At 44.4% G+C, this 25,768-nt stretch overlaps 1 protein-coding gene across 3 annotated transcripts in view; it reads right to left on the bottom strand.

Annotated features, from left to right (window-relative positions):
• The window catches only part of SNX29 (sorting nexin 29), a 283,033-nt gene that overhangs the window by 86,945 nt on the left and 170,320 nt on the right, over nucleotides 1-25,768 (bottom strand). For all 3 annotated transcript variants that reach the window (XM_023529637.1, XM_023529638.1, XM_023529636.1), the window contains exon 12: nucleotides 11,080-11,162. In XM_023529637.1, the coding sequence (XP_023385405.1) occupies nucleotides 11,080-11,162 (83 nt within the window). The remainder of the gene's footprint in view (nucleotides 1-11,079; nucleotides 11,163-25,768) is intronic.

The raw sequence follows: 25,768 nt of genomic DNA, 5'->3' as shown, positions 1-25,768 counted from the left end.
CTCAGTAGTTTCTATTGTTTGCCAAAAGCAGCGGGGGCAGTTCCATTACTAAAATAAGGCTGCAGACTTCAATGGCTCCTAAGGGAATAGGAGAATCACGTTTCCCATGGCTGGTCTAAGCCAAAGCCCACAGAGCCCTAAGCAAGGGACACAGTGGGCATTGTGGCCGTGTGTGTGTGTGTGTGTGTGTGTGTGTGTGTGTGTTTACATACGTGCATGTGCACGTGAATGCTGGGGTCGGGGGATCGTCAGAATCGATGTATGAGTGATTAGGCTAGACCTGAGGACGGATCACCTGTGAGACATAGGCTAACAGGTGTGTCCATACTGCATGGTGGCAAAGCCCCCAGGTGCACTCTCTTCAGATGACCAAAGGACAACTCCCATTGCCAAAGGAAATCGGTCTGTGTCCCACCTTACAACTATAAAAATATTACATTTTAAAATATGTATGATTTTTCAGTAAGAGGAACAATGTTTAGACCTTAAATAAGGGAAGGAGGGAGGAATGGCCTTGGCCAACAGACAAAATATCAAAACTTCTGAACTAGATTACAAGATTCCAGAAGAATACCCCTTCCTGTAAAAGAATGTTTTCAAGCTGCAGGCTATAACTTTAGTAAGGTGGCAAAAATAATTCAGTGAGTCACAACTGGTTTGTTAGAATGGAACAGGATATAAAACATGAGAATGTTTTGTATGCAGTAAAGGTTAAGTAGTGGTCAAGGAAGACTGTCTTAATTACATAGATATATGTGAATGTATATGCTTAAAAGTGTATTTCTTACTGTGAGCCACAGTCAAAAAGGATTGAAAACCACTTTTATAAAAGATGTCAGATCCTAAAAAAAAGATGTCAGATCAGAGAGGACATTTGATGACATGACATATTGGTTTCAAACCAAAGGCAACTGGTGGGCACAGAACCTACACTTTCACTCAGTGACTACGCTTCTATAAATCTTGCCCACCAAAATGAAATCCCCAGGATATAAAGATACATGTGTTCAGAGCTTATTGCAATACTGCTTGTAGTGGCCAAAACCTGGAAACAACCTCAATGCCACCGACAGTAGAATGATATTAAAAATTATAGCAGCCACAATGGACTCTAATATGCAAATATTAAAAAGAATGATTCGAATCTGTATCTATTTATCTGGAGGAAGCTTCGTGACTGCTGAGCAATATACTATCACCTGAGAAAGGCAAAGTAGATCAGGGGTCAGCAAATTTTTTCTTTAAAGGGCCAGATATTACATACTTTGTTTTCCAGGCCATGCGTTCTGTGTTTGAACTAGTACTTATATCGAGAAAGCACATACAGACAATACATAAATGAGTGTGGCTGTGTTCCAATAAAACTTTATTTACAAAAACAGATGACATGCCAATGGGCCACAGTTTGCCAACCCCTGATAGAAACTGTAATCCCATCTTGCGGGGTGGGAAAAGAAATAGATAGAACAGGTATATCTGTGTTTGTAGAGTACAGATTTGTGTTAAGTTTACATGTATCTATTAACTCTGGTTGTCTAAAGTGGGGAAAGATTATTAATCTCTTTATACATCTCTGTATTGTTGGACTTGTTATAAAGAGTATATATAATTTACTTTTAAAAATTCCAATAAAATATTAAATAAAAAATGTATAAAATACAAGTTATGCAGTGATTGCTTTCACTAAAATCAATTCTAATACATTTAACTAATATTTTTACCATTGCAAACAGAAGGAACCTTGTATAATTCATATTTAATTGATGTCAACTGTCATACTAGAAACTGTCCAAACAAGATGGAAAGAGTAATAAGTTATGGGAAGCCAAGAAAATAAATTTTATTCTCCTCTTCCAGTGGGAGACCGAATGACACAGAAAGAGTAATTTAAAACTGAAGTTTGTAAACCTGGGGTCCACTGTTACCTGAGCCAGGTAGCCATTATCCAAATATTACATATGAAGTGGCTGAGTTTATGCCATCCCAAATGACATGGTAGTTGAGCAATAATCCAAGATTTAGACCTGAGTCTGAATCCCGATTTAATCAAATTCTCTCAGTACTGATCAGTAGCTGATCAATAGGACATAGGCCCATGTTAAATCTAATCCTCCATGCCACAAGGACACCCTAGATTCAAAGAAGAAATTAAGCATGGGACGCAAAGTAATTGACTACCTTACTTCTTAAACATAAAGAGAAAGATGACTGTTTCATCCAAAAAGGGAGAGAATTTCAAAGTACTGAGTAGAGAGCATCTTCCACATTTTACTTCTCCCCATTTCTCCAATGAAACTGATCCCATTACTGCCATTGCTAGCAAAGCCAGTACCACCAACTCTCATTTGTTAACCAAAAGCAGAGTAGCAGCTAAACTAGAAGTGTGGCAGAAATGGCTGGTGTCTCCTAACAGCCATGCTTTCTTTCTTTCTTAGCAAGAAAAACATCATTTTTTTGCTGGGTGCCTACCTGGCCATCTGGGTAGAAACAGAGACAAAGCCTCCCAGCATCTCTTGCAGCTAGGTGTGGCCACATAACAGTGTCACTGGCAAATTGCAGATGAAAAGATTAATGAACTTGAAGACTCAGGAATAGAAACTATCAAAAAATGAAACATACAAAGAGGAAAAAAAAAAAAAAAGCCTGGTAATCTGCCAAGGTCGCACTGCTGGCAAAGGGCGGAGCTTTCCTGGCCAAACACATTCATGCTCTAACACTTCTCACTATGGGCACCTTCATGCATGCTGTCCTATCCTACTCTGGAAAGGAGGTGAGGAAGGGGACAACACAGCAGTAGCCAGCTTGCATGCCCATCAAACTCCACCCCATCACCTTGGCACACATGTTACTGACAGGCACTTGACATAATTTACACTCACATTGTAACACTGCCTGATTTTCCTATTAAAATCCTTACCAATTTTTTTTGGGTGGGGAGGGAGTTATGCCATGAGCTTTCTTCTTAGCCCATAAAATCTATGTGTCAGCTAAGAGGGTAAAAGATCGCCAAGCCCTTCAGGCAGGGTGTGTTTATCCCAAGCATGTTCATAAAACAAAGCACTATACCTATCTGTAAGACTATATTACTAGATTTTAAAAATGCTCAGGGTTTATAAATTATTTTTGTGTTCTTCTCCATTCGTCTATCTTTTTTTAATTCTCTAGAATGAATATGATTTCACTTTAACAAGGAAAGTAAACACAAATTGTTTTCCAACAATAAAGTTGCTAAAAAGCAATTTGAAGGCAAGCCATGGATGAGTTCAGCAGATTGCTTTTGGCCCATGGGTGTATGTCTGCTTATTGTCTACTCTAAATCCTTCATTTTACTCAGAAGGAAGCCAAGACCACAGAAGCAAGGCCTCAAAACTGTGCATGCACCATTCCCGGCTGCCCAGCTATGGGACCCCTGCACTCTGCTAATGGCATTATAATGAGACAAAACAAATGCAAATGAAGGCAAGAGTAATTAAAGGTAGAGCTGAGCTTGGTCTAATTGGCTCCACTTGGGGGAAGTAAAGCGCTCTTTTGGAGGGATTGGGCCCCCAAAACAATGAGATTATGAGGAAAAAGTCGGAGAGAAATGGAAGGGTAATGAGGAGCCTGGCAAGGTGACAAGTTTGGGGTATAGCACATATCTAAGATGCCTCTCAGTAACTCGGGTCAAGTGCACCCAAGTAGCGCATCACATGGCTCGAGTCCACATCCTTGCCTGTTCTGCTCACTGGCTTCCAGGTACTCCCTCTCCAGGACCCAGGTTACTGTCTCTACCCTGTCACCCAGTCTGTGAGCTCCACAGTGGTAGATACTGTGTCATTCACTCGTCTCAGGACATCCATGATCTGGCCCACTACTCAATGGCTGGGCACCTTGGACAAAGTGCTTGACGATGAGGACGACAACAATCTGACACTCACACAGTGGATGGCAGTGACTTTAATCCAAGCAGTCTGGCCCTACAATATGCTCTCAATGGCCTTTTTAAGCTTCCGTTTCCCCACATGTAATGTGGGGATGATAACAGTACCGACCTCACAGGAAGGGTGCCTATCAAGCAGCCAGCATAGGGCCTGGCATATGGTGCTTCATCCATATTATCTATTATAAGGTACTTAATGAATTCATTCATTCATTCGTTCGTTCATTCGTTCATTCATTCATTCATTCGGAAAACATTAACCGATCACCTACCAGGTGTCAGGTATTGGTTTTAGATGCTGGGTACACAACAGTATCAAAAACAAGTCAGTCCCTATTCTCACAAAACTTAAATCCTGGTAAGTGGTTTTTTAATATGTCAGTAAAGAAAGGAAAAAATAAAGATTTTTAAAGTATAAAATAGGTAGCAGCACTATAGACCTGGGAATGACGACTGGAGGAAACGATGGTGGGAAATCACGAAGGGCTTCCTGGGGCAGTGACATCTGACTGCAAATCAGGGGTGTGCCAGGTCAGCAGAAGATTCTAGACAAGAGTGAATAAAAGGCAGAAGGCGAGAAGGAGCTCCACGGAGAGGGTGAAGAGGCAGTGTATTTCTACTGAAGTGGAAAGAATGAAATTGAGGCCACAAACCAGTGAAATAACCCCAGACCAAGAGATGGGCTTTATCTCTTTACAGGCTGTCTATTTTTCTCTTCAGTCCATGAAAAAAAAATTTTTTCGACAAGTCACTGTCAGCCGAGGTACAAGACATCATTGCCCACTCAAGCAAAGCAAAATGACCAATTGCTTTATGAAAGCTGTAATTAGAAACGTAAAACAGAGCAGTTTTCAGAACCAAAGTGGCATTTAACAAAACAGGCCACCTGTCAGCTTCCAAAAAGCAGAGAAGTTGAACACCCAGAGAGACGCTGATTGACAAACTGTACGACAACAAGCACAATGCCCAGACAGCCCTAGAAAGTAGTGATGACAATAATAAATATGTGCCTGGCCTAGGCCTCCAGGGAGAGAGCCAAAGTGCCCCAAGGGCTCCTGTTCTGTTTCTGGGTCTGTGTGCCCTCCCTAACAGTAAAAGGGAAATGAATGAAACTCATGAATCGATATTTGGTGTTCCCAGACAACTGCTTTTGCGATGACTTAGGAGAGGAAAGCATCTTGCAGCTTTAGCAAATACATGATCCCTTATGGAATCGTCAGGAAGACAGTCACTTCTAAAACCACGGACTGGATCCTCTCTCAGCGATGTATCTTTGATGACACTTTTCCCAGTAGTGATGGCACTAAAGGGTGGCTTAGGGGGATTTCAGAAACCGCCGCTACCCCTCCCACAAAATTTCCATTAGCCTCACCCTCTGCAAAGCCAGCTTGGGCAGGGGCTGCTGGCTACCTATCCGATAGTCAATCGTCCCTCCTTCTTTATGTGCCAATTAAGCAACCACATTTCCCAGCTTTCTTTGCAATTAGGGGAGGCCCAAGAGCTGTCATTAAGAGTTATTGGGGGAGAGGAGGGTCCTGAAAATCTCCTTAAAGAAAGTTTATTATCCTTAAAGCTTTAAATCCTTATAGAATTCATTTGTGAAATGCACTCTCTGCCCTTCCTAATTTCTGCTTCTACCCTCCTGAAATACAGATGTGATGGGTGGAACACCAGCCACCAACTAGGTACCATGAGGAAAGCATAAAGATAAAAAGCCATTTACTGAAGATAGTAGAGCAAAAAAATAAAAAAAGCAGCCTGAGTTCTCAACAATAATAAAAGCATCACACTAGCCCTGGACTAGACTACATACTTCTGGATTTGTTAGATTAAACAAACAAACAAACAAACAAACACCTTATAAAAGTCATTGTTACTACTTGGGTTTTCTTTTTTAATCAACCAAATCTAGTCTACCTGATACACTAGCCCAAATAAACATACAAATTCAGTAAAAACAAAGTACATGCTATGCAGATGCAGCCTCAAGACAAGGCCTCCAACCCCCTTCCCAACTAAAACACCAAACCTCTCCTACACAAAAGTCCTGGAGCTCCCAGCGTCTCCCATGTCACCCCAGCTGCGTGGTCATCTGTGTTTTTGCCGCCCACCATCCTCTTTTCTCACGTCAGAATCCATCCTACTTCTAGGGGCCCGCCCCTCTCTCAGTCTCAACCCAGTGTGTTTGGATGGGGCTGCTCCTACCTCAGCCCCCTCCAGGCACCAACACGTGAGCCTGGCTTGGCCCTCCAGAGTTCTAACCTGCCACCCACCCCCTAAGTCCCCAGGATTAGCTAAAGCAAGGCATGCCACCCAAGCTGGGCCTATCGGAGTTAATCTGGAAACATCTGTGGGTACAATCAGTAAGGACACCTTCAACAGCACTCAGAACTTTTAATACTCTTTATTAATCTAAAATAAATATGGAAAAGCACCTGTTAATTCTGGGTGCTGAATACATTGGGGGTGATCAGTACATTACTCCCTGGACTTTTCCAGTAAATTCTAATTAAAAAAAAAAAAATCAGAGCATGGGCCACTGTCCCTGGAACGTCTTCCTGGGGCTACCAGTACTGAGTGCTGAGTAACATACCAAGGCTACATGTTCGGATATTTATTTAAGGTCAGGACACTAGCTAATCACACAAATGTTGTTTTACAGGATAATGAATTACAAAGCTTTCAGAGAGGTTTACTCTACAATTATGACCGTAATTATTCACCTACTTGCAGAATTTATTATTCAGGTGTTCTGCTAATGTGCCTTGACCTTCCACACCCTGGAGGCCCTTCAGAATGCATCTCCAATCCAAAATGACTTCAATAATTGCCTCGTGCTTTATAATGCCATCCCTTTGAAACTTCAAATAATTCTGTAAAGTCGACATTATTATCTCTACTCTTCAGATGAAAATATTGAAGCTCTGAGATAAAAACTTATTCTACGAATTTGTAGCTAGCAAATGACAGAGCTGAAGTTCAACCCAGCCCCCCCGCCACGCCGACTGGAAAGCCTGTGCCTGTCTGTTGCCTCCATGCTCTGCGATCCCTTCTTCAAGCTCCTTCCCTTCTTCACGGAAGAAGAAAGAAATGCCAATTGTACTCCTTGCCTACACACAGCACTGCTACTGAGAAACGGTAAGGTTTCCACCGAGGCTGATGACCAGTTCGGAGTCCCTCCTGCTCTGACCTGGCCCCCTGTATGGCTGATGGCACAAAATTTAGATTTCAGTCATGCAGGGAGAAGAGGGGAATGGAGTGGATTTGTCTCGAAATAAAGGGTAGATGCTGACCAGTCGACACAGGCGGGCATCTCTTGGTTAGCTGTCACACACCACCTCTGAGGTGGTATATAGATGTGGGTGGTAGCTCTGGCTTGGCCTCTTTCTAGGCGGATGACTGTAATGCTTAATTTCATGTGTCAACATGGCTGGGTCACTGGATATTTGGTCAAACACTAGTCTAAATGTCTGTATGAAGGTGTTTTTTATATGTGATTAACATTTAAACCAGTAGACTTTGAGTAAAGCAAATTACCCACCGTAATGTGGGTGGGCCTCATCCAATCCGCTACAGGACTGAAGACAAAAGACTGAAGTCCCCAGAAGAGAAAATGCTGCCTGGGACTCAAGTTGTAACATCAGCTTTTCCCCGGTCTCCAGCTTGCTGACCTGCCCGGCAGAATTCCGAGTTCCCAGCCTCCACAAAGGCACGAGCCAATTCCTTAAACTCGATCGAATCTTTCTAAATACATAGACAGATATAGATGTAAATGATACAGATATATGTGTGTGCACATATGTATGTAAATGTCCATATGTACACATGTGTGTACATGGTTGGGGGCGGGGGAGGTGTTGCAGGAAAACCAGAAACACCTTTCAGAAAAAGGGAAGGTACAACATGGTCTCTTCATCCCAATTAATGACCGACAAGAAAATCAGTTACTTCCAACAGATACATATTTGCCAGATTCTTCCTACTGTAGACGCTTACAAGCTACAGGACATTCCTTCCAAGACTCAAGAGACTCACAAACTCGCGACCGCCCATCCCCACAGAATCGAGCTTCTCAACCGTCCTGCCCTATTTTCTGGGAACCCAGGGAAACCAAGCTTCCTAACTGAAAGCATGAAGCACATGCAGTGTGGAACAGGGGATCACTGAGCCTGCCACATGCGGGCAGAGATGCGACACACAAGAGAGGTTGATAACTTCCTATTTTTTTTTTTAATTCTTTTGTTTCTTAAACTTTTAAAATTGCTCTCAAGCCTCCCCCATTTGTCAAGTTCCTCTCCCTGTATCTCCTGATTATTCTGAGTGCCACCAGCAACAGGCCATTTCTTCTCCCACTGTCCCTGAGCCTATGGCAGATTAATTAAATGGAGATGCTGACAAGAGCTGCAGCCTTAAAATCCATCGCTACGGAATAGGACTCTGGTGGCCAGGACAGATGACAACAGTGGAGTCTACCTAATGAGAGGGACGGTGGGAGGAAGAGCCCCACGACACGGCAACAGACACTGAGCATTCGGAAAGACAAATCCCAGAGAAATAAGAGCCCTTCACGAGGACGGGATGGACTCCATATCCAATACAGAGCCAGTTGTTTGTCATGGAGCATATGAGCTATCGAAACTCAATTCAAGCTTGAATATAGAGGCAGGGGAGGTTAGTGCAATTATTGTTCTTATTAACAAGAAATTCAAGGTTGGACTGTCACATCAGGCACAGCTGGATTCAGGGGCTTGAAGGACCTCATCAAAACTCAGTTCCTCCTCGTTTCTCAGCTCAGCTCCTCTGTGTGTGATGGCCTCATTCCCAGCCTCCACATGGAGACAAGATAATTTCCCCAGCCTTCCAGGCCCAACAGAAAGAAAGAACTCTTCTCAACAGCCTATTAGAGCCCTGGGACCCAGCTGGAGCTGGCCGGCTAAGGTCAAGTGCAGGGCGAAGGGTGGAGGCCCACCTATGTCACAGGACTGATGCTGAGTGAGGATGCTGGTCAAATGAGAAATGGACCGAGTGGGACCTGACACGATGGGGGACACAGATGTCTACTCTGCACAGGCAGATGAAGGAGTCAACTCAAGCCACATGACAAGGGCAGACCCATGTCTTTCTGGAATGCTATGTTCAGCAGGATTCTCCTGGTAGGAGAATCTCTTCCTTAGTATGAAAAGCAAGCTCTGATTTATAGGCAAATGCTCCTTCAGAAGAGCCCATGAGAAGCCCAGCACCTAGCAAGGTTCTGTTCAGCAACAAAGACCTTCATAAGAATGTCCTCCCGTGGGACATGCAGAGAAACCAGCCACCCCAGCTGCACACATGACCACTGACCACATCCAAAAACTGATGCCAAGGGTCCACTGAACAGTGGGGCCACAACTGTACAGCCCTGGGGGCTTCACCTCTAACGTCCAGAGCAGGCTGTGACAGGAACCATCTACCAGGACTGGTACCAGTGACCCCGGGGTGGGACAAATAGGGACCAAGGCAAGGATTTCCCCTGCTTGACCAGACAATCATACCATGCACAGGTGTGGGAGAGACACAGGAAAGGAAGGGGAGGGGGGCTCTCCTGTTCCAGGTGAGGCTGCAAATCAAAGGCCACAGGTCTCCTCTGAGGTCCCAAATTTGTCCACTGGGGAACCTCTGACCAAAAACCCAACTTTCAAAAAACATCAGCCTTCCAACCACGAGCTCCACGAGATAATGACAAAGATGATGCATCAATGACAAAGTTAATACCTCAATTTAAGTGAAGTTATGTTAACTTCCTATCGCTACTGTAACAAACTGCCACAGATTTGGGGCCTTAAAACAATACAGATTTATTATCTTGCAGTTGAGGAGGTCACAGGTCACAGATGGCCTTTACAAGCTAAAATCAAGGTGTCAGCAGGGCCGCACCCCTTCTACAGGCTCAAGGGAAGAATCTATCTCCTTGCCCTCTCCATTTTTTGGAGGATATCCACATTCCTTCGCTTGCGGCCCCCTCCTTCATTTCCAAAGTGCACCACTCCAACCTCTGCTGCTGTTGTCACCGCTTCTCCCTAACCCTCCCGCCTACCTCTTAAAAGGGCCCTTGTGATTGATTACACAACGGTTATCTGGATAAAGCAGAATAATTTCCCCATCTCAAGATCCTCGACTTAATCCCACCTGAAAAGTCCCTTTTGCCATGGGAGGTGATACATTCAGATTCTGGGGACGGTGACACAGACGTCTTTGGGGGACCACTATTCTGTGTACCACAGCATTTTCTACCCAGACTCTGACTCAAGCATGTTATCTGAATTATATCACTCAACATTTAGTCTTCATGACAATGACCGGTGAAGTATATACTGTTTTAATCCTAATTTTATGATTGTACGAAGGGGCTGTAAGAGGTAAAGTGAGATGGTAAAAGTACTAATATTATTAACTGCCAACATTAATTGATTGGCTACTACATATCAGATATTATTCTAAGTGCATTCCGGGTACCAATCGGGCTAGCCCAGGAGGAATTTAGTAGACTCACGACAGTCATGCTGTAGCAAAACTGTGGAGAGAAGAGGCATACAGCACCACCCCATTTGAAAAACTGATCATTTTTCTATCTACCTGTATTTCTGATTAATATTAATAATAGCTAAAGTTTTCTCAGTACTTACTCGATGGTAGGCATTATGCTAAGATGTCCATGGGGACTGCCTCATGAGGTAGGTGCTGTCAACTAACCCTACTTTACTGATGAGAAACTCAGGTACAGAGAGATTAAGGAACTTAACCAGAGCTGGGGTTGGAAGCCGGGCAGCCTAAGTCCAGAGCTCTATTCTCCACCACTGCAGCGTTCTGTCGCTTCCGCCCGCGGCCTGATGCGACTTAATCATGCTGCAAGGTTCACTACCTTGTAACTATCTGCAGACTCTAGACATAAAACTCCCTAAGTACACAAATTGATATGACTGTCGCTAATAATCTAGCGAGTAAGTCTTACAATGTTAAGTTAGGCAAGAATATACAGCAGGGTTTTCCGTCTAATTAATTTTCCAGAATCCTATTTTTCTAATTCAACATCGCACGTTGAGTGTCTACTACGTGCTCGGCTCAGGGGTGATGAAGACGCAAGGCTTGGCCCTCTCCCCACCCCGGCGCAGTCTCCCCCTTACCTTCAGCAGTTTGGCCTTCTCTTTTCAGCATCTGGACAGCTCCTACATATTTCTTCAGCTGGACTTTGAGAACCTCATTTTCCCTGCAGGTACAAGAATGTTAAAAAATATTTTTTTTTAATTGGCAATTTAGAACCAAGGTGGGGTGGGGGGAGGGGCAGTCTGTGTAAAGAAAAATATGCAATGTGCATCTTATAAATATTAATATATTTTCAATATCTTCACTGGAAAAAACGGTGAAGGGCACATGTACAGAATGCCTTCAAGAACTGTTCTTTCATGATGGAAATAAGCTAACTGCTCCTAGTGCCCACAAATTCAGGATGATGACATTTGCTGTGCTCAGGTTATATGAATCTATCCATCTGTTAGGTGTGTATTCTGGACCTGTAATATTCTCTCCATTTCAGAAGCACGTACCAAGGACTGTATTCAACCTGGGCAATACTCTTAATATTTTTATTAACCGCTACACGGACTGAATATTCAGTTTGCCAGGCATCACATCAAGTCTTTAGGTATCTCATTTAATCCTTCCAAGGTATTATCACAACACTCATTTCACAGACGAGGAGACATAAAGAGGAGAAACGGTTAACCAGGTTCACATCCACCCCCACATACGACTGTGCTGTGAAACACGGATCTCGGGCCATGACAAAACCCCACTCTGCTGAGCCCACTCCCCAGGTACTCTAGCTAAGGAAGACCATGTGGGGACTGGGAAAGAAGACTACAGTTTGTTGAGTATTTATGACCTAGCTCGGACTTTACACATGTGACCTCATTGAATCAAGTATGCATTTGTTTATTTATCCATTGAATCAAGCATGCATTTGTTTATTTATACTCGGTTCCCAAGGCACAGAAGAGCTTTGAAGGTCTTAAGATTTGGACTTGGTTTCTTACCACCCCAGAGAGAGGTGCCGCTTCCATATTTCCTGTTTCTGTCCCGCCCCTCAAAGGTTTCAAGCCTGAGTGCCTTTAAACAAGCTAGAGTACTTCCTCACAATGAAAAGAGCTCTATGACTGGGGTTCTTTGATGATTACGAAAATACATTTAAAACTGAAAAGGCTCATTGCAAAATACTCAATTAGAAAACATTTAAGAGGGCCTAATAATCAGCTGAAAATCCAACAGCTTGAAATAAACCCAACATTTTTATAGCTAACCTGTCATACCTCTCCCTAGGCAAGCATGCACACATACATCTAAATATAATTTCTGCGGATGAAACATCTTTCGCATTCCTTTAATTTTTTTTGCTTCAAGTCTTTTTTCCCTTGGTTACTGTTCCACTCGCCCCTTCCCCACCACAATCAACGTTAAAAGCTTCGTATGCACATTTCCTACCTTCCTCCACGCTAGTCACTACGAACCTGATACACTCAAATACTTTATAAAACCAGCTCATATTACAAATTTTTCTGCAACTGGATTTGTCTCATTTAACAATTCGCCACAGAAAGCTTCTAACTCGATCTGCTTATGGATGGGAATGGCCCATCTTGATAGGGATGTGCCACAATTTACTCAGTGGAAAAGCCTGAGACCGCCCAGCGCTGGTTCTGTCGTCTGTTTGCAATGCATCTGACTGCGCCAGCCCGCAAAGATTGCGCTTTGTATTCTGCTTTTCTACACTACATTTTGGCAAAAAGAACATCCGCATCAACTGCAGACACTACCATATACTTAGGTGTCACCTGAGCACTCCACATTCATCTCCGCAGCTTTCGAGAGAGTAAAGCACAGCGCAGTCCCTTAATTATCACCCTCCTCCTAGACAGCCTGCCACAGATGCTTCTATAGGTGTCTGCACTTTCTCTGTCTGTGATATGAATAGCAAACATCTGAAGCTAAACAACTAACAAACAAGTCCTGAAAAGGTTTGTGGGAGGAAAAATATTCCCCAATGTACAAGGATTTACAGCTTGTTTTCTTGGGTTCCCTCAGCCAGAGTCTTGTCACTCATCCCAGCCTAGTTCTAATCTCCGCATGTGAATTCAAGTCACATATGATCTGAAAGCTACGGAAAGCAAGCCATTTATGTGCATTTCTATGTGGCATAATTTAACAACGGTTCATGGCAGAACGTCCCAAAGAGGTAAAACAAGCAGGTTCTTTTCAGCTGACAGACAGACGAGTCGTGTCAACGTTTGGCTGCCCCGTCTCCTCACAGTTGCTCACACCTCACAGGCCGACGCTCGGCTTCCTTGTTCATCTGTGACTGCAGCCAGCATTGAAAGGTTTCAAGCAGCTGATTTTCTTCTGGTTTGGATCTTTTAATCGCGTCTTAAGACTCTAAGTATCAGGCCTCAGAGATAAAAGCCAAGATTTTTCATATAAACCCGATTTCCATCAAAATGGTGAGAAGCCATGGAGAATATATCAAACCACTGGGCTGGCACCTTTGGGAGCCATGAAGTCAACCTGGCCAAGCTCGTATCAATGAACTTGCTTGCCTTTTGTGGGAAATGAACACTCTCAGGTCACTGGAACCACTTCCCAATGAAACTCAAACACCTGGAGGGCGCACTGACTCCTTCGAAGAGGCAAGAGGCTCCTAACCCCACAGACAGGATGAGGCCCTTCTGGTTTTTAATTTTTATTTTGAAGTATCTATAGATTCGCATGAAGTTGCAAAGATCATACCAAGAGGTTGGTCGTGTGTACCCTCAGCCCGGTCTCCCCAGTGGCCACATCTTAAATCACTGTGGTGCCAGAGCAGAAGTGGGAGTCTGACCTGGGCATGCATGCGTGTGTGCATGTGTGTTTCTATGGAGTCCATTATTTTAACTGCTGCTCATAACAGTCCTGTGCCACAGCGTGTCTCTTAAGATGGAACACAGACTTAAATGACCACAGCAGACAGGCCAGGCAAGTGAGGAAAGCAACCCAGCTGTAAGACAAGAGGGAACAGGGACTGGAGGCTTTGGCAAACTACAGAGTTCTTGCCCCAGCCCAAGGTATTTTTAGAAACAACACATTAATGTCCCAAGAAAATAATTCCTAGACTCTGGGCAACTAATCTACAACCAGCTAACAGGACTTTAATTTATAGACAGAAGAACCATATAGAATTTCTCATTCTTATCATTACACAGACCTCTGTTATAATTATCAAATAAAAATGCCTTTTTATTTGACGCCTCATGAGACAACAAAATGGATCAACTAATTAAGCGTACTCTAACTATGAAAGGCCTCAGATCTGCAAAAGTGGCCGAAGCCCGCCCCAGCAGAGGCTTTCAGCCCTGCACAAGTCACACGTCAGGTGCTGTCACCTAAACAGGTGGGAGGCAAGATGAGCAGGGAAGTTTTGCCAGAGGCATGAATGGGAAATACGAATCAACAGCCTCAAGAACTGTATGCTTGTTGACTAAACAACTCCCTAGGAAACTATGTTCAGGAAATGACAAGGGGCAGAAGTCTCAAACATACACGAGGATGTTGTAAACGTATCAGAAAGAAACCGATTACGAAATAAACTTCTGATAGTGGAGGAGTGGGTAGATTATGGTGCATCCACCTATAAAAGGACACTACGGAGCCGTCAAAAGTCCGACGAATACGTGTGTCTATTAACATGGATGAACATTCACGATACGGCATTGTGTGATGGCGGCCAAGCACAAGAAAAGCACACTTACTATATCCCCTTCCATATGCTTATGCTATATATGTGCATTGGAAATATATACAGTACTCATTTCTAAATGATGGAATTAGGAGAATTTTTTTTTTTTTTAATTTCCCGTCAAGACATTTTACTAGTGCACTAGAAAAAATATATATTTAGAGTAGGTTAGAGCTACAAAAAAAACCAAAAACCAAAACCTACATCTAAGACTATTCTTAGTGGTGAAAGACTGCATGGTTTCCCAATAAGACTGAGCAAAAGTCAAGGAAATGCCCCCTCACCACTCCCAGTCAGCACAGGTTTCAGGGTTCTAACCAGAGAAATAAGACCAAAAAGGGATGCATGCAGAAAAAAACTGTCTCTATTGGCAGATGACAAAATTTTCTAGACAATCCCAAGTATCTACAAAAAGCTCCTAGAACTAATAAGTGAATTTTTCACAGTCAAATACAAAAACTAATTGTATTCTTATGCACTACCAGCAATGAACTACTGGGAAACAAAATTGTAAAAAGAAGTCTTTGTCACTGTTCCAAAAGATGAAATATATAGGTATAAATCTAAGAAAACATGCAGGATTTGAATGCTGAAAACTACAAAATACTGCTGAAAGAAATTGAAGCAGAAGTAAATACATGAAAATAACAGGTTCATGGATTGGAAGACTCGAAATAGTGAAGATGTCAATTAACAAATCAATCGGTTTAATGCAAGCCCAGCAGGATTGTTTTGTAGATAGAGTCTAGCTGATTCTAAGATTCATATGGAAAGGAAGAGAAACTATAATAGCCAAAATCATTTTGAAAAAGCAGCACAAATGTGGAGGATGTATGCTACCTAATTTTAAGACTATAAAGCTACAGCAACCAAGGAATGCAGTACAGGCGAAATGATAGACACAGACCAACAGAACAGAACAAAGAGTCCGGAAATAAACTCACGAATATGGCCAAGGAATTTCTGGCCAAGATACAAAGACAATTCAGGAGAAAGATTGTCTTTTCAACACATGGTCTTGGAATAACTGGACTTCCATGTGCAAAAAACTAAATTTCAACTAATACTTCATACCTTATACAAATATTAGCTCAAATTAGACTACAGATAAATGTACAACAAAATTGAAAGAATTTCCATCTAAAACAAAACCAGAGGATATAAAATGGAAAATCTCACACATGTGCCCTCAGGACGACAAAAACTTAAAGAATAAGAGACCGATTTCCCATAAATGCCAGATTTACAGAAAACTGGTACAACGGACCCCCCTGCAGCTTGCTACAGGTTTACATTTCCCAAACTGCAATTCCTCTGCTATTCCCCAACAAATGCACCTTTCTGAGCATGTCTCAGTTTACCTCTTTGTTTAGGTCAACAAAACTATAAAACTTTTGAGGAAATTTTCATGCCTAAACTGGGGTTAGGTAAAGAGTTCCTAGGTATAACACCAAAAGCATGATCAGTAACAGAAAAAAGAATTATTAAATTGGATTTGCTCTGTCAAAGTCATTGTGAAGAACATGACAACACAAGCTACATACAGACTGGGGAAAAAATATTTATAAATCGTACAGACATATCTAAAATATGTAATGAATTATCAAAACAACCAAAAAAAAAAAGACTAATAAAAAGTGGTGAGGACAAAAAATGTGAATAGACAATTCACTGAAGAAGATATACAAACAATAAATAAGCACATGAAATGATGCTAAACATCATTAGTCATTAAGGAAATGAAAACTAAAAAACACAGTGAGATTCTACTATAAACCTATTCGAATAGCCTAAAAAGTTTTAGTGACAATATTAAGTGCTGGGGAGAATGTGGAGCAGGTATGCAAAACAGTTAAGCCGCTCTGGAAAATGGTATCACAGCTTTCTATAAAGTTAAATATACATTTGTCATATGACCCAACCACTTACTTCTGGGTATTTTTCCTGAAGAAATGAAAATTTGTTGTTTACACAAAAATCTGTACGTGAATGTTTATAGCAGCATTATTCATAAGCACCCAAAACTGGAAACAACTCAAATATCCTTTAACAGGTAAATGGTTAAACAAACTATGGTACATCACTACAAAGGAATACTGCTCATCAATAAGAAGAAATGCACTATTGATAAATGTAAAAACTTGGATCGAGTCTCAAAAACATTATGCTAAAGAAAGCAGTCGTGTAAAAGACATTCTAGAAAAGGAAAGCTATGAGAGTGGAGGAACGACCACTGGGGGCCAAGTGTTAGGTGTGAGGGGAGGGTCTGGCCACAAAGGGGTGGCGGGAGAGGATTTCTAGAGGTGAAAGACCTTTCTGCATCAGATCGTGGTAGCAGGGTTACATTAATCTGCGTGTGTGTTAAAGCTTATGGAACCATCCACCTAAAAAGTGAATGTCACTGCATATAAATTAAAACCAAAACCAGTTACTAAAAAAAAGAGTGAGTTAGAGGGGAGGAGAAGACAGGGCCGTTCCCCACTGGGCTTGTCTAGATGACAATGCAGGAGGTATGTGCTTCTAACCAGGGGCCACACACACGTGGCCGTGGCCGCACACACGTGGCCGTGGCCGCACACACGCAGCTAAAGAAGACACCAGAGTAGGAAAACAATTACAGTAACAACGTCAGTTTCCGACAGAGCAGATTGTTTCAGTATCTCTTTACTGTTCTCTTTTCCAAAATTGTTTTAAATTGTGATAGGATACTCGTAGTGCTGGAATACTCCCTAACAAAGTTTACTCTCATGACCATTTTTAAGTGTACATTTTAGCGGCATTACGTTTATTTACATTGTTGTGCAACCACTGTCAACATCCATCTCTAGGAGTTTCTTCATCTTGCAAAACTGAAACTCTATATCCATGAAACAATTCACCATTTCTGCCCCAGCTCCTGACAACCACCAGTCTACTTTCTGTCTCTATGGTTAACGCCCTTTCACTTTTAAGAAAGATGACTAGGCAAATGTTACTATAAACAGTGGTGCAGCTTTAAACGTGGCTTTGGGGAAGGGGGAGGCCTGTCACCAATTCAAAATTCAGTTTGAAACATGGCATCTATGACTCAGTGAGCCGTCTATAAGATGTCAGCAGAACGAGGCCAGTCGAGCCTGGCTTGCTCAGGCTGCTGTCGTACAGAGCTCTGCATGCCGCAGCACGCCGTGCAAGTTCAGTGTCAGGAGCCTGAGGTCTCCTTCCCAAGATCCAGACTTAACTTCTGAATCAAAAACCAGCTTATACTCAATTCTGGCTGCACCTACTTTATTACATTTTAATTCTCTGAAAATTGATTGCTCACATTTAAAGCATAAGATGCCTTATAATCCATATAGAACAAAGCAGGGATGAATATAGCCAGACAAGTGGATTTCACCTCTACCAAACACTGATGAGGCTAACCACAGCATCGGCCACTCCATTCTTCCTAGCCAGGTGGGGGCTGGAGGGTTTGCCACAAAAAGATATCGACTCATTCTCATTCATTCGGCAGGTCTTTTCTGAGAGCCAGACAATGACCTAGGTGCTACGAATGCATCGTAAACAACAAGGACAAGATTCCCCAGTCTTGTAGAATGCCATTTGTTTCCCTGTTTTTAATCTTCTTTTTCTGTTGGCATAGGTACAAAGTACACCACTTGAGAAGTAAAGTTAAGATTCCATTCTACCCTCTGAGCCAACAGATCAGACCATCTCATCAGACCATCTCCCAGGAGGTGACCCAGCTCTGGTTCTTCGATATCCTCAGCTAGCTTTCTAGCGGTATGCTGATGTGCCATTTGATTACAGACAGCTAAAAACATACGAAAAAGCACACTGAACAGTACAGTGCACCCCCACGTACCCACCACCCAGCTCTCCAACTCGCTGCCAGTCTCGTTTCTCTTCAATCCCCACCTACCCACACCCCTGACCCCTCGGACACAAGACATCGTCCATAAAAATTTCAGGATTTGCCTCTAAATAATGAGTCCTTTTTTAAACCTAATCCTCCAACCAGCATCATACCTAAAAAATTAACTAAACAGCATCAAATATCCAATCAATGTTCCTAATTGTCTCATTTTTTTTTTTTTCAGTTTGTTCAAATTAGTATCAGAACTTAAATTTTGGCCGGCTTTTACTGGAAAATACTGCATCTTTTATACATAAAAAGCCAAGAGAGAAAACAAGGTGTCCAGCTCTAGAGTTACACGAGTCTGGGTTCAAATACCAGTCTCACCCGCCCAGCGGTGGGCCACGGGCCAGCGGTCCTGTGGCTTCCCTGAGCCAGGGGTCCACAGCTCCCCAGTGGGAGGGGAGGAAATGAGACTCGCAACGTGGAGATGATTAGAGACAGCGAGTGTAAGGTGCATTAGTCAGTGCCCAGCACCCAGAGGCACTCGATAATTCCTCTTTTTCTTTAGAGATATGAATTAGATTCACACAAAATGGGCTCAGGACATGGGCTTCTGCTTTAAACGTCTGCTTTCCCCCAGAAGCACAGAGTGTGCTCTTGCAACCTGCACGGTTCTCGAAAGTGGTTCTACTAACAAGATCAAAAAGCACCCACTGAACAAGGGCTGGGCGCAGGAGGCATGAGGTTGCATGAGACAGACAAGGACCCTGACCTCCGGGGACGAGACACCCAGTGGGAGACCAACCAGCCCTGGGAACGAGATGCAGAGCAGAAGAGTCACTGGAGGAGGCAGCATAGGAAACCAGAAAACCCAGCACCAGACAACCTGTCAGCCCCTGGACGCCAGCTCGGCGGTGATGGTGGGGAGAGGTGCTGGTCGCAGTAGTAATAACAGTGGTGGCGGCAGCTGCACCATCTAAACTCACAAAGCGCTCATGGTATCAAGCACCGTTCTGAAAGCTTCTGCAGGAGGTGGTCTCTAAAACGGCCCCCAGTGGCCTGAGCGTTCACAAGCGCGTGTAACGCCCAGCCCTGACTGCGGACTGTTTGTTACTCTGCCTCTAACAGCAGAAGTGATGCACTGCCACTTCCGAGCTCAGTGATAAAAAGACGATGACACCCATCTCTCTCCCTTCTCTCTCTGGTCACCAGCTGCCCTGTAATGAGGACGCCTGGGCAGCCGGTGGAGAGGCCTGCCCCGCAAGGAACGAGGTCTGCCGGCGGCCACATGCACGAGCTCGGAAGTGGATTCTCCAGGCCCAGTGGAGCCTTAAAATGACCACAGCTCCACCCAACAGCCCGACCACAACCTTGCTAGACACCTGAGCGAGAGGCACCCAGCGAAGCCGCGTCTGGATCCTTGACCCTCAGAAACTGAGATGATGCATTGTCTTAATCTGTGGAATTTGTGGGTAATTCATTACCAAATGAATGCAGTGCTACATGTATTAATTCGCTGAATGCTCACAACAACTCTATGAGGTACTGTGATCCTCAGTTTGGGCCTAGGGACAGAGGTAAAAACAACAGAGAGAACAAGTAACGTGCCCAAAGCAACTGGAGTCTCTGACCCTCGGTCCCTCATTGTCAAGCTGCAAGTCTAAGCCTGAGCGGCTTCGTGTCCAGCCAAGTGTGTGCGGAGCGGGTGTCTCGCTCTGCACCCCAGTTCACTCATCCGAATAATGAGAGAGTCCTGAGGACCCCACGAGACTGTGGCGGAAAGGACACAATTTATTCACCAAATCCTTCCCAGAGACCTACTATGTGCCAGGTAGAGTTTAGGCAACAGAAGCGGAGGCGGTAACAGGAAAGCCCAGGCTTCCACCCTTCCGTAAGTGACACTCATAAAGGGCGGGTGCACAAACCGGCCGGCGAACAGACTTCCGATAACAAGGACTATAAAAGCTAAAAGCAAGTCGGACCTGCTGGGACAGTTAAAATCCAGGACACTGACAGCACGAAATGCTGGCAAGGATGCGGAGCAAAAGGAGCTCGCATTTGCTGCTGGCGGGAGTACAAACGGTACGCCGCTTAGGAAGGCAGTCTAGCGGTTTTCTGTAAGACTGATCCTACTCTTATCATATGATCCAGCAGCCGTGTTCTCTGTTGCTATTTACCCAAAGGATCTGAAAACTTACGTCCACACAAAACCTTGCACGCAATCTTTAGTAGCTTTATTCGTAACTGCCAAAATTTGGAAGCAATCAAGATGCCCTTCAATAGGTGAAAGGATAAACGAACTGGTCCGCCCAGACTATGGAATATTATTCAGTGATGAAAAGGAATGAGTTACAAAGCCATGAAAAGACGTGGAGGAAACAGAAATGCATATTGCTAAGTGAAAGAAGCCAATCTGAAACAGCTACATACTGTGTGACTACATGACATTCTGGTAAAGAGAGCAAAAAGGTTAGTGGCTACCAGGGGTTAGGAGGGAAGATGAGTAGGTGGGACGTGAAGAATTTCCAGGGCAGTGAAACTAGTCTGTATGACACTATAATGGTGGACACATGTCATTATACATTCGTCCAAACCTACAGATTGTACAACACCAAGAATGAACCCTAAAGTAAACTATGGACTTTAATAATAACATATCGATATTGGCTCATCAATTGTAACGAACGTACCCCACCAATGCAAGATGCTAATAATAAGGGAAATTGGAGATGAGGGCAATGAAGGGGTATATAAGAACTCTGTACTTTCTGTCCAAGTTATTATAAAAATAAAGCTGCTCCTTGAAAAGCTTATAAATTTAAAAGTAAATAAATAAGAAAAGGAAAAGAGATACGGAATAAGGGGGCATTTCAGGTCATCTGAGAAGGCCTTTCTGAAAGGTGACAGAGGCAAGACCTGAAGGAAGCGACGAAGTGCACCATGTGGCGGTGGTGGGGGGGTGGGATGGGCTCGCCTGGCGGTCTTGCGGAGTGTCTGTGGGGCCTGGGACTCAGCGTTTCCACCAAGGCCCCTGGGGATGCCGATAAAGCCAGACCTCAGCCCACACTGTGGGTATGGAGGTTCTGGGCAAAGGAACAAGCCAGCGTCCGGCCCCAGGCTGGCCTGCGCCTATTTCCGAAACTCGGAGAAGCCATGTAGGCTGGAGCAGCGCGGGGAATCCTGGGGGACCCTGGGCGCAGTACGAAGTGTGGACTTGATTCTAAGCCTGAAGGGCGGCCAGGGGAATGACATGCTATGTGGTAAAAACAAAAAGAGTACGGAGTGGAAACAGACAGGTGTGCGGACCAGAGGGATCTATGATCACCCATCCAGGCAAGAAAGGACGATGGCCAGGACTGGGAGGGCTGGGGGTGGCAAAGGGACAGAAGTGTTCAGACATTCATCTGCAGGATTCCACAAGGCCTTGCCAACCCCCACCCTCCGCCTCAAATAAGTCTGCTGGCCACCCTGTCATTTTCTTTAAAAGCCTCAGGAAAGGAAGCAAATCATGGAGGAGGCGGCAAGTACCTCTCAGACAGCTTCCAATGACTGCAATAATTAATGTTTCGAAGTCACAGCAATTACGCCTGTCCCCCATGTCAGAATAAACAACTGGCAACCCCAGACAGCACCGCTCAAAGGATAATTACTCAAAACAAAACCACCACGACCCTGTGAAGTGCATTTGGTAATTCACAGGCATTAAAACACCACCGATGCACCTACAGGAATTTGCTTTCCTGGCCCGATGCTGGCACTAGGGTACCCCAGATCCACTGTCTCGCAGGTACCGAGTAGGCACTAATTGTGAATGCGCCTGACTACTGGAAGAACATGGCTAAGTGACCAGGCAATCCGAAAAAGTGACAACTGTCCCTAGTAGCCACCAACGAAAGGCAGAAGGGAGGAATAAATTGCCCGGCTTTGCGGTGTTTACAGCCACTCCTAAGAACTCGAGGTCAAGCTCACCGCAAAATAAAACACAGTCGAAGCTGAAAACTCATTTGTGTTCCTCAGTCTCCTCAGACCCCAGCTCCAGACCCACCACCTTTTCTGAGCCATTACGACCTCTCAGCCCATTGCTAGAATGAGCACAGCATGTATTTTTAGAATGTCTTTCACAGAATATTCCTGCATCCCCATCCCCTTTAATCTACACCATGACAATGATATTGGTAGTTAACACTGTCCAGCACTGACTGGGGGAGGAGGGGAGCAGGGTCAGCCAAGTTTTCTTGGAAAGTGACAAGTGACAGAGCTAGGATTCAAACCTGGGCAGTATACTCCAGAGTCGGAACCTGAGCACTCTCCTACAAGGCCTTTGTACTACAATAACCGATCAAAGATGGTTTGGGGAAATGAAACCCAGCCAGCCAGCCAGCAGCATCGGGCAGCAAGGGATCAAGGTAGGAAATCAAGGATGCCTTTCAGGGTACCGCCCCAGGGCCATCGTGGGGAGCCTGCTCCAGGCTTTCCTGTACCCTCCTCTCTTGCAGCTGTCCAGGGCTCCCGGAGTGGCTCCGATGGCAGGCCAACACGGAACCCCACCCTCTCACCAGGATTTGGCAATCAGCTCCTCACGGTCATCGCCGCAGCCAGGCTCTGACTCCTGTGCCTTGCTGAGGCTGATGTGACCCTCTGCCTGCAACTCCCCCGTCACCCAGCTCCCTGGTGAACACCTCCAATTTTTGCAAGAGTCCTCGAAAGCCCTTCCTGCTAACCCATCTGGGGTTTGTGACCACTCCCTTTCTGCCCCCAGCACACCCCAGACGAGCCTCTCTCTCAAGAAGTCTGACACTTTAAGACCCCTGGCCTGTGCTCATCTCCCCAACTTAGACTGTGAAGCCTTGAGGAGAGCAGACAAATCTTATTTATCTCATTTTGGCCCATAACCATAAAGTATCACCACTGTCTGCACTTGACCAAATGAGGAAATGGAGGCTCGGCGGGGCTGGTGACTAGCCAAGGTCACCCGGGAGCAGAACTGGGATTGGTATCTGGGCAACTTGAAGTCCACACGCCCAAGCCTAGGCCAGGGCTCTTGCAGTGTGGCCAGGGGACACATGAACTCCTGGAATAGAACCAGCTGGAGGAGCCATTCAGGAAGCCAGTCTCCAGCCTCCTCTGACCCCCATTTCCTGACAGTTCAGTCCAAAACCTCTGGAGACCAGCTACATACGGTGGTTGCAATGGCTTATGAGCCACAGAATAAAATCGAAATCCATGAATCCATAAATGAAATGGAAGTCTAATGCATAATGAGATATTTACAAAGGCTCTGACTACCTCCCCACAAAGTACTTAATTGCAAAGAAGGAAAAAGGTAACTTTGCAGTGGAGAAGGGGGCAGACACCCCCTTAATTAGGATCAAAGTTAACATGATCAGGAATGGAACAAACTGAAGCCACACAGCACCTGCTAGGACGCACTGAGAAGAGTGTGCGCCACCTCTGTGACATTCCTGCCGACGATGCACATGCTGAATCAAACCACGAGGAAACACTAAGCCAACCAAACTGGGGGCCATTCTGCAAAATAAGCTGGCCTATAATCTTCAAAAATGTCAAGGTCACAAAAGTCAAGGAAACAGGCAACCTATTCCAGACTTAAAAAGAGAAACTATGACAATTAAATGCAACAAATCATTTTGGACGCAATCATTTTGCAAGAAAAGACACTGCAGGGGCAGTCGGTGAAGGCTGGATGTGAGGTGAGGACTAGATGGTAGAAATGTATCGATGTCACTTCTTGACTTTGCATTTTGTATGCAATTTTGAAGGAGAATGTTTTGCTTGCAGAAAACCACATACTAATACATTTGGGGGGAGAGTAAAAAGTAAAAAGCAGATTCTCAAGCCCTGCTGCAGAATTTATCAACGCACACTCCAGCGTGGGCCTGGACGCTGCATTCTAAACAAGCCACCAGGACACTCACTTCCCAAGACCCACTCACCGCCCTGGGCTCTCCTGCCATATCCTGTCTTCCAATACTTTTCAGAAAACAGTAGCCTCCTCCCTGGCTCGGGAAATCTGACTACTTTCTTTCTTTCCAGCCATTTTCCCTAATAAGACAGGCCAAGGGCTGCCTAGAGACTCAAATTCCAGGATGTCTGCATTTCTCCTTTATTGTTCTCTGACTTGAGCTGTGTGGTGTCTCGTCTACCCGCTGAATGGGGCGGGGGGGTGCAGGGCGCTATAAAAAGCTTGTTTGATGTTTAGTGCTCTCTCCCCTGTTCCCACCATTTCACTATATCCTTTATAAACCCATCTCATTAGCCACCTGGTAAATTCCACTCAAAGTGGCATGCTGGCCCCCACACTTCATACCCAGAGCCAGGAAAACAGCCCAAACGACTCCAGTAACTCACAAAGTAATTAATTGCAGGTGACACACACCCAGAATATCCTGAGCACAACAGGGAAAGCACAGGGTTCTAAACTTACCAGCCGGAATCATACTCGACTATCATTTCTCTCAAAACTCTTTCAAGTTAGTACTTGGGGCATTTATATATGAAGAAGGCAGCTCGCTTCAGTCTTGTGCCATTAAAAATGTTTGCTCTGAGGTCAGACAGGCTGGCTCTGTTTGTGTGTGACCTTGGGCAAGTCACTTAACCTCTCTGCACCCTGGTTTTATCACCTATAAAATGGGATGATAAAAGTACCTACTTCAGAAACTTCAGAGAGAATTAAAATAAGTGTGCACAGGTGTGTGCATGTAAATACAAATACATATAAAGTATCTGCCATACAGTTAGTACTAAACGTTTTATTATTACTAGTATTACTATTGTTATCATTATTCATAAATTATAAACCAGGACTCCGTGGTCTTTGTATTCCAACTCGAAGATGTCTGTTCTCTCAAGGGAAGCGAAGGGCTAAGGAAGACCTTGAGTGGTGGACAAATCGTCCCTGGAAGTATTTCCAGGTCAGGCATCCATACTGAGTCCTCTTCCCCAGCCTGTTCCCTGGCTAACTCGATGCAGCCCTGGATTTAACCTCACCTGCTCAGAAATCCCTTGTCTGATTTCCCTAGGCTGGTTTAGATTCTTCTGGGCACATAGCAACCCCCACATTAACTGGAGTTGAGAGAGCCTCTCACCAACCTGGGCTTCCATGAGAGTCAGCTTGGGACACCCTAAGGTCCTCCACATGACAATGTAGCTTTGGGAAGAGTGAATGTCAATGATATTACTGCAGGAGAGCTAA

This window comes from Pteropus vampyrus, unplaced genomic scaffold, assembly GCF_000151845.1.
Source record: "Pteropus vampyrus isolate Shadow unplaced genomic scaffold, Pvam_2.0 Scaffold40, whole genome shotgun sequence".
NCBI lineage: Eukaryota > Metazoa > Chordata > Mammalia > Chiroptera > Pteropodidae > Pteropus > Pteropus vampyrus.
This window is presented reverse-complemented; position numbering and strand designations above follow the sequence as displayed.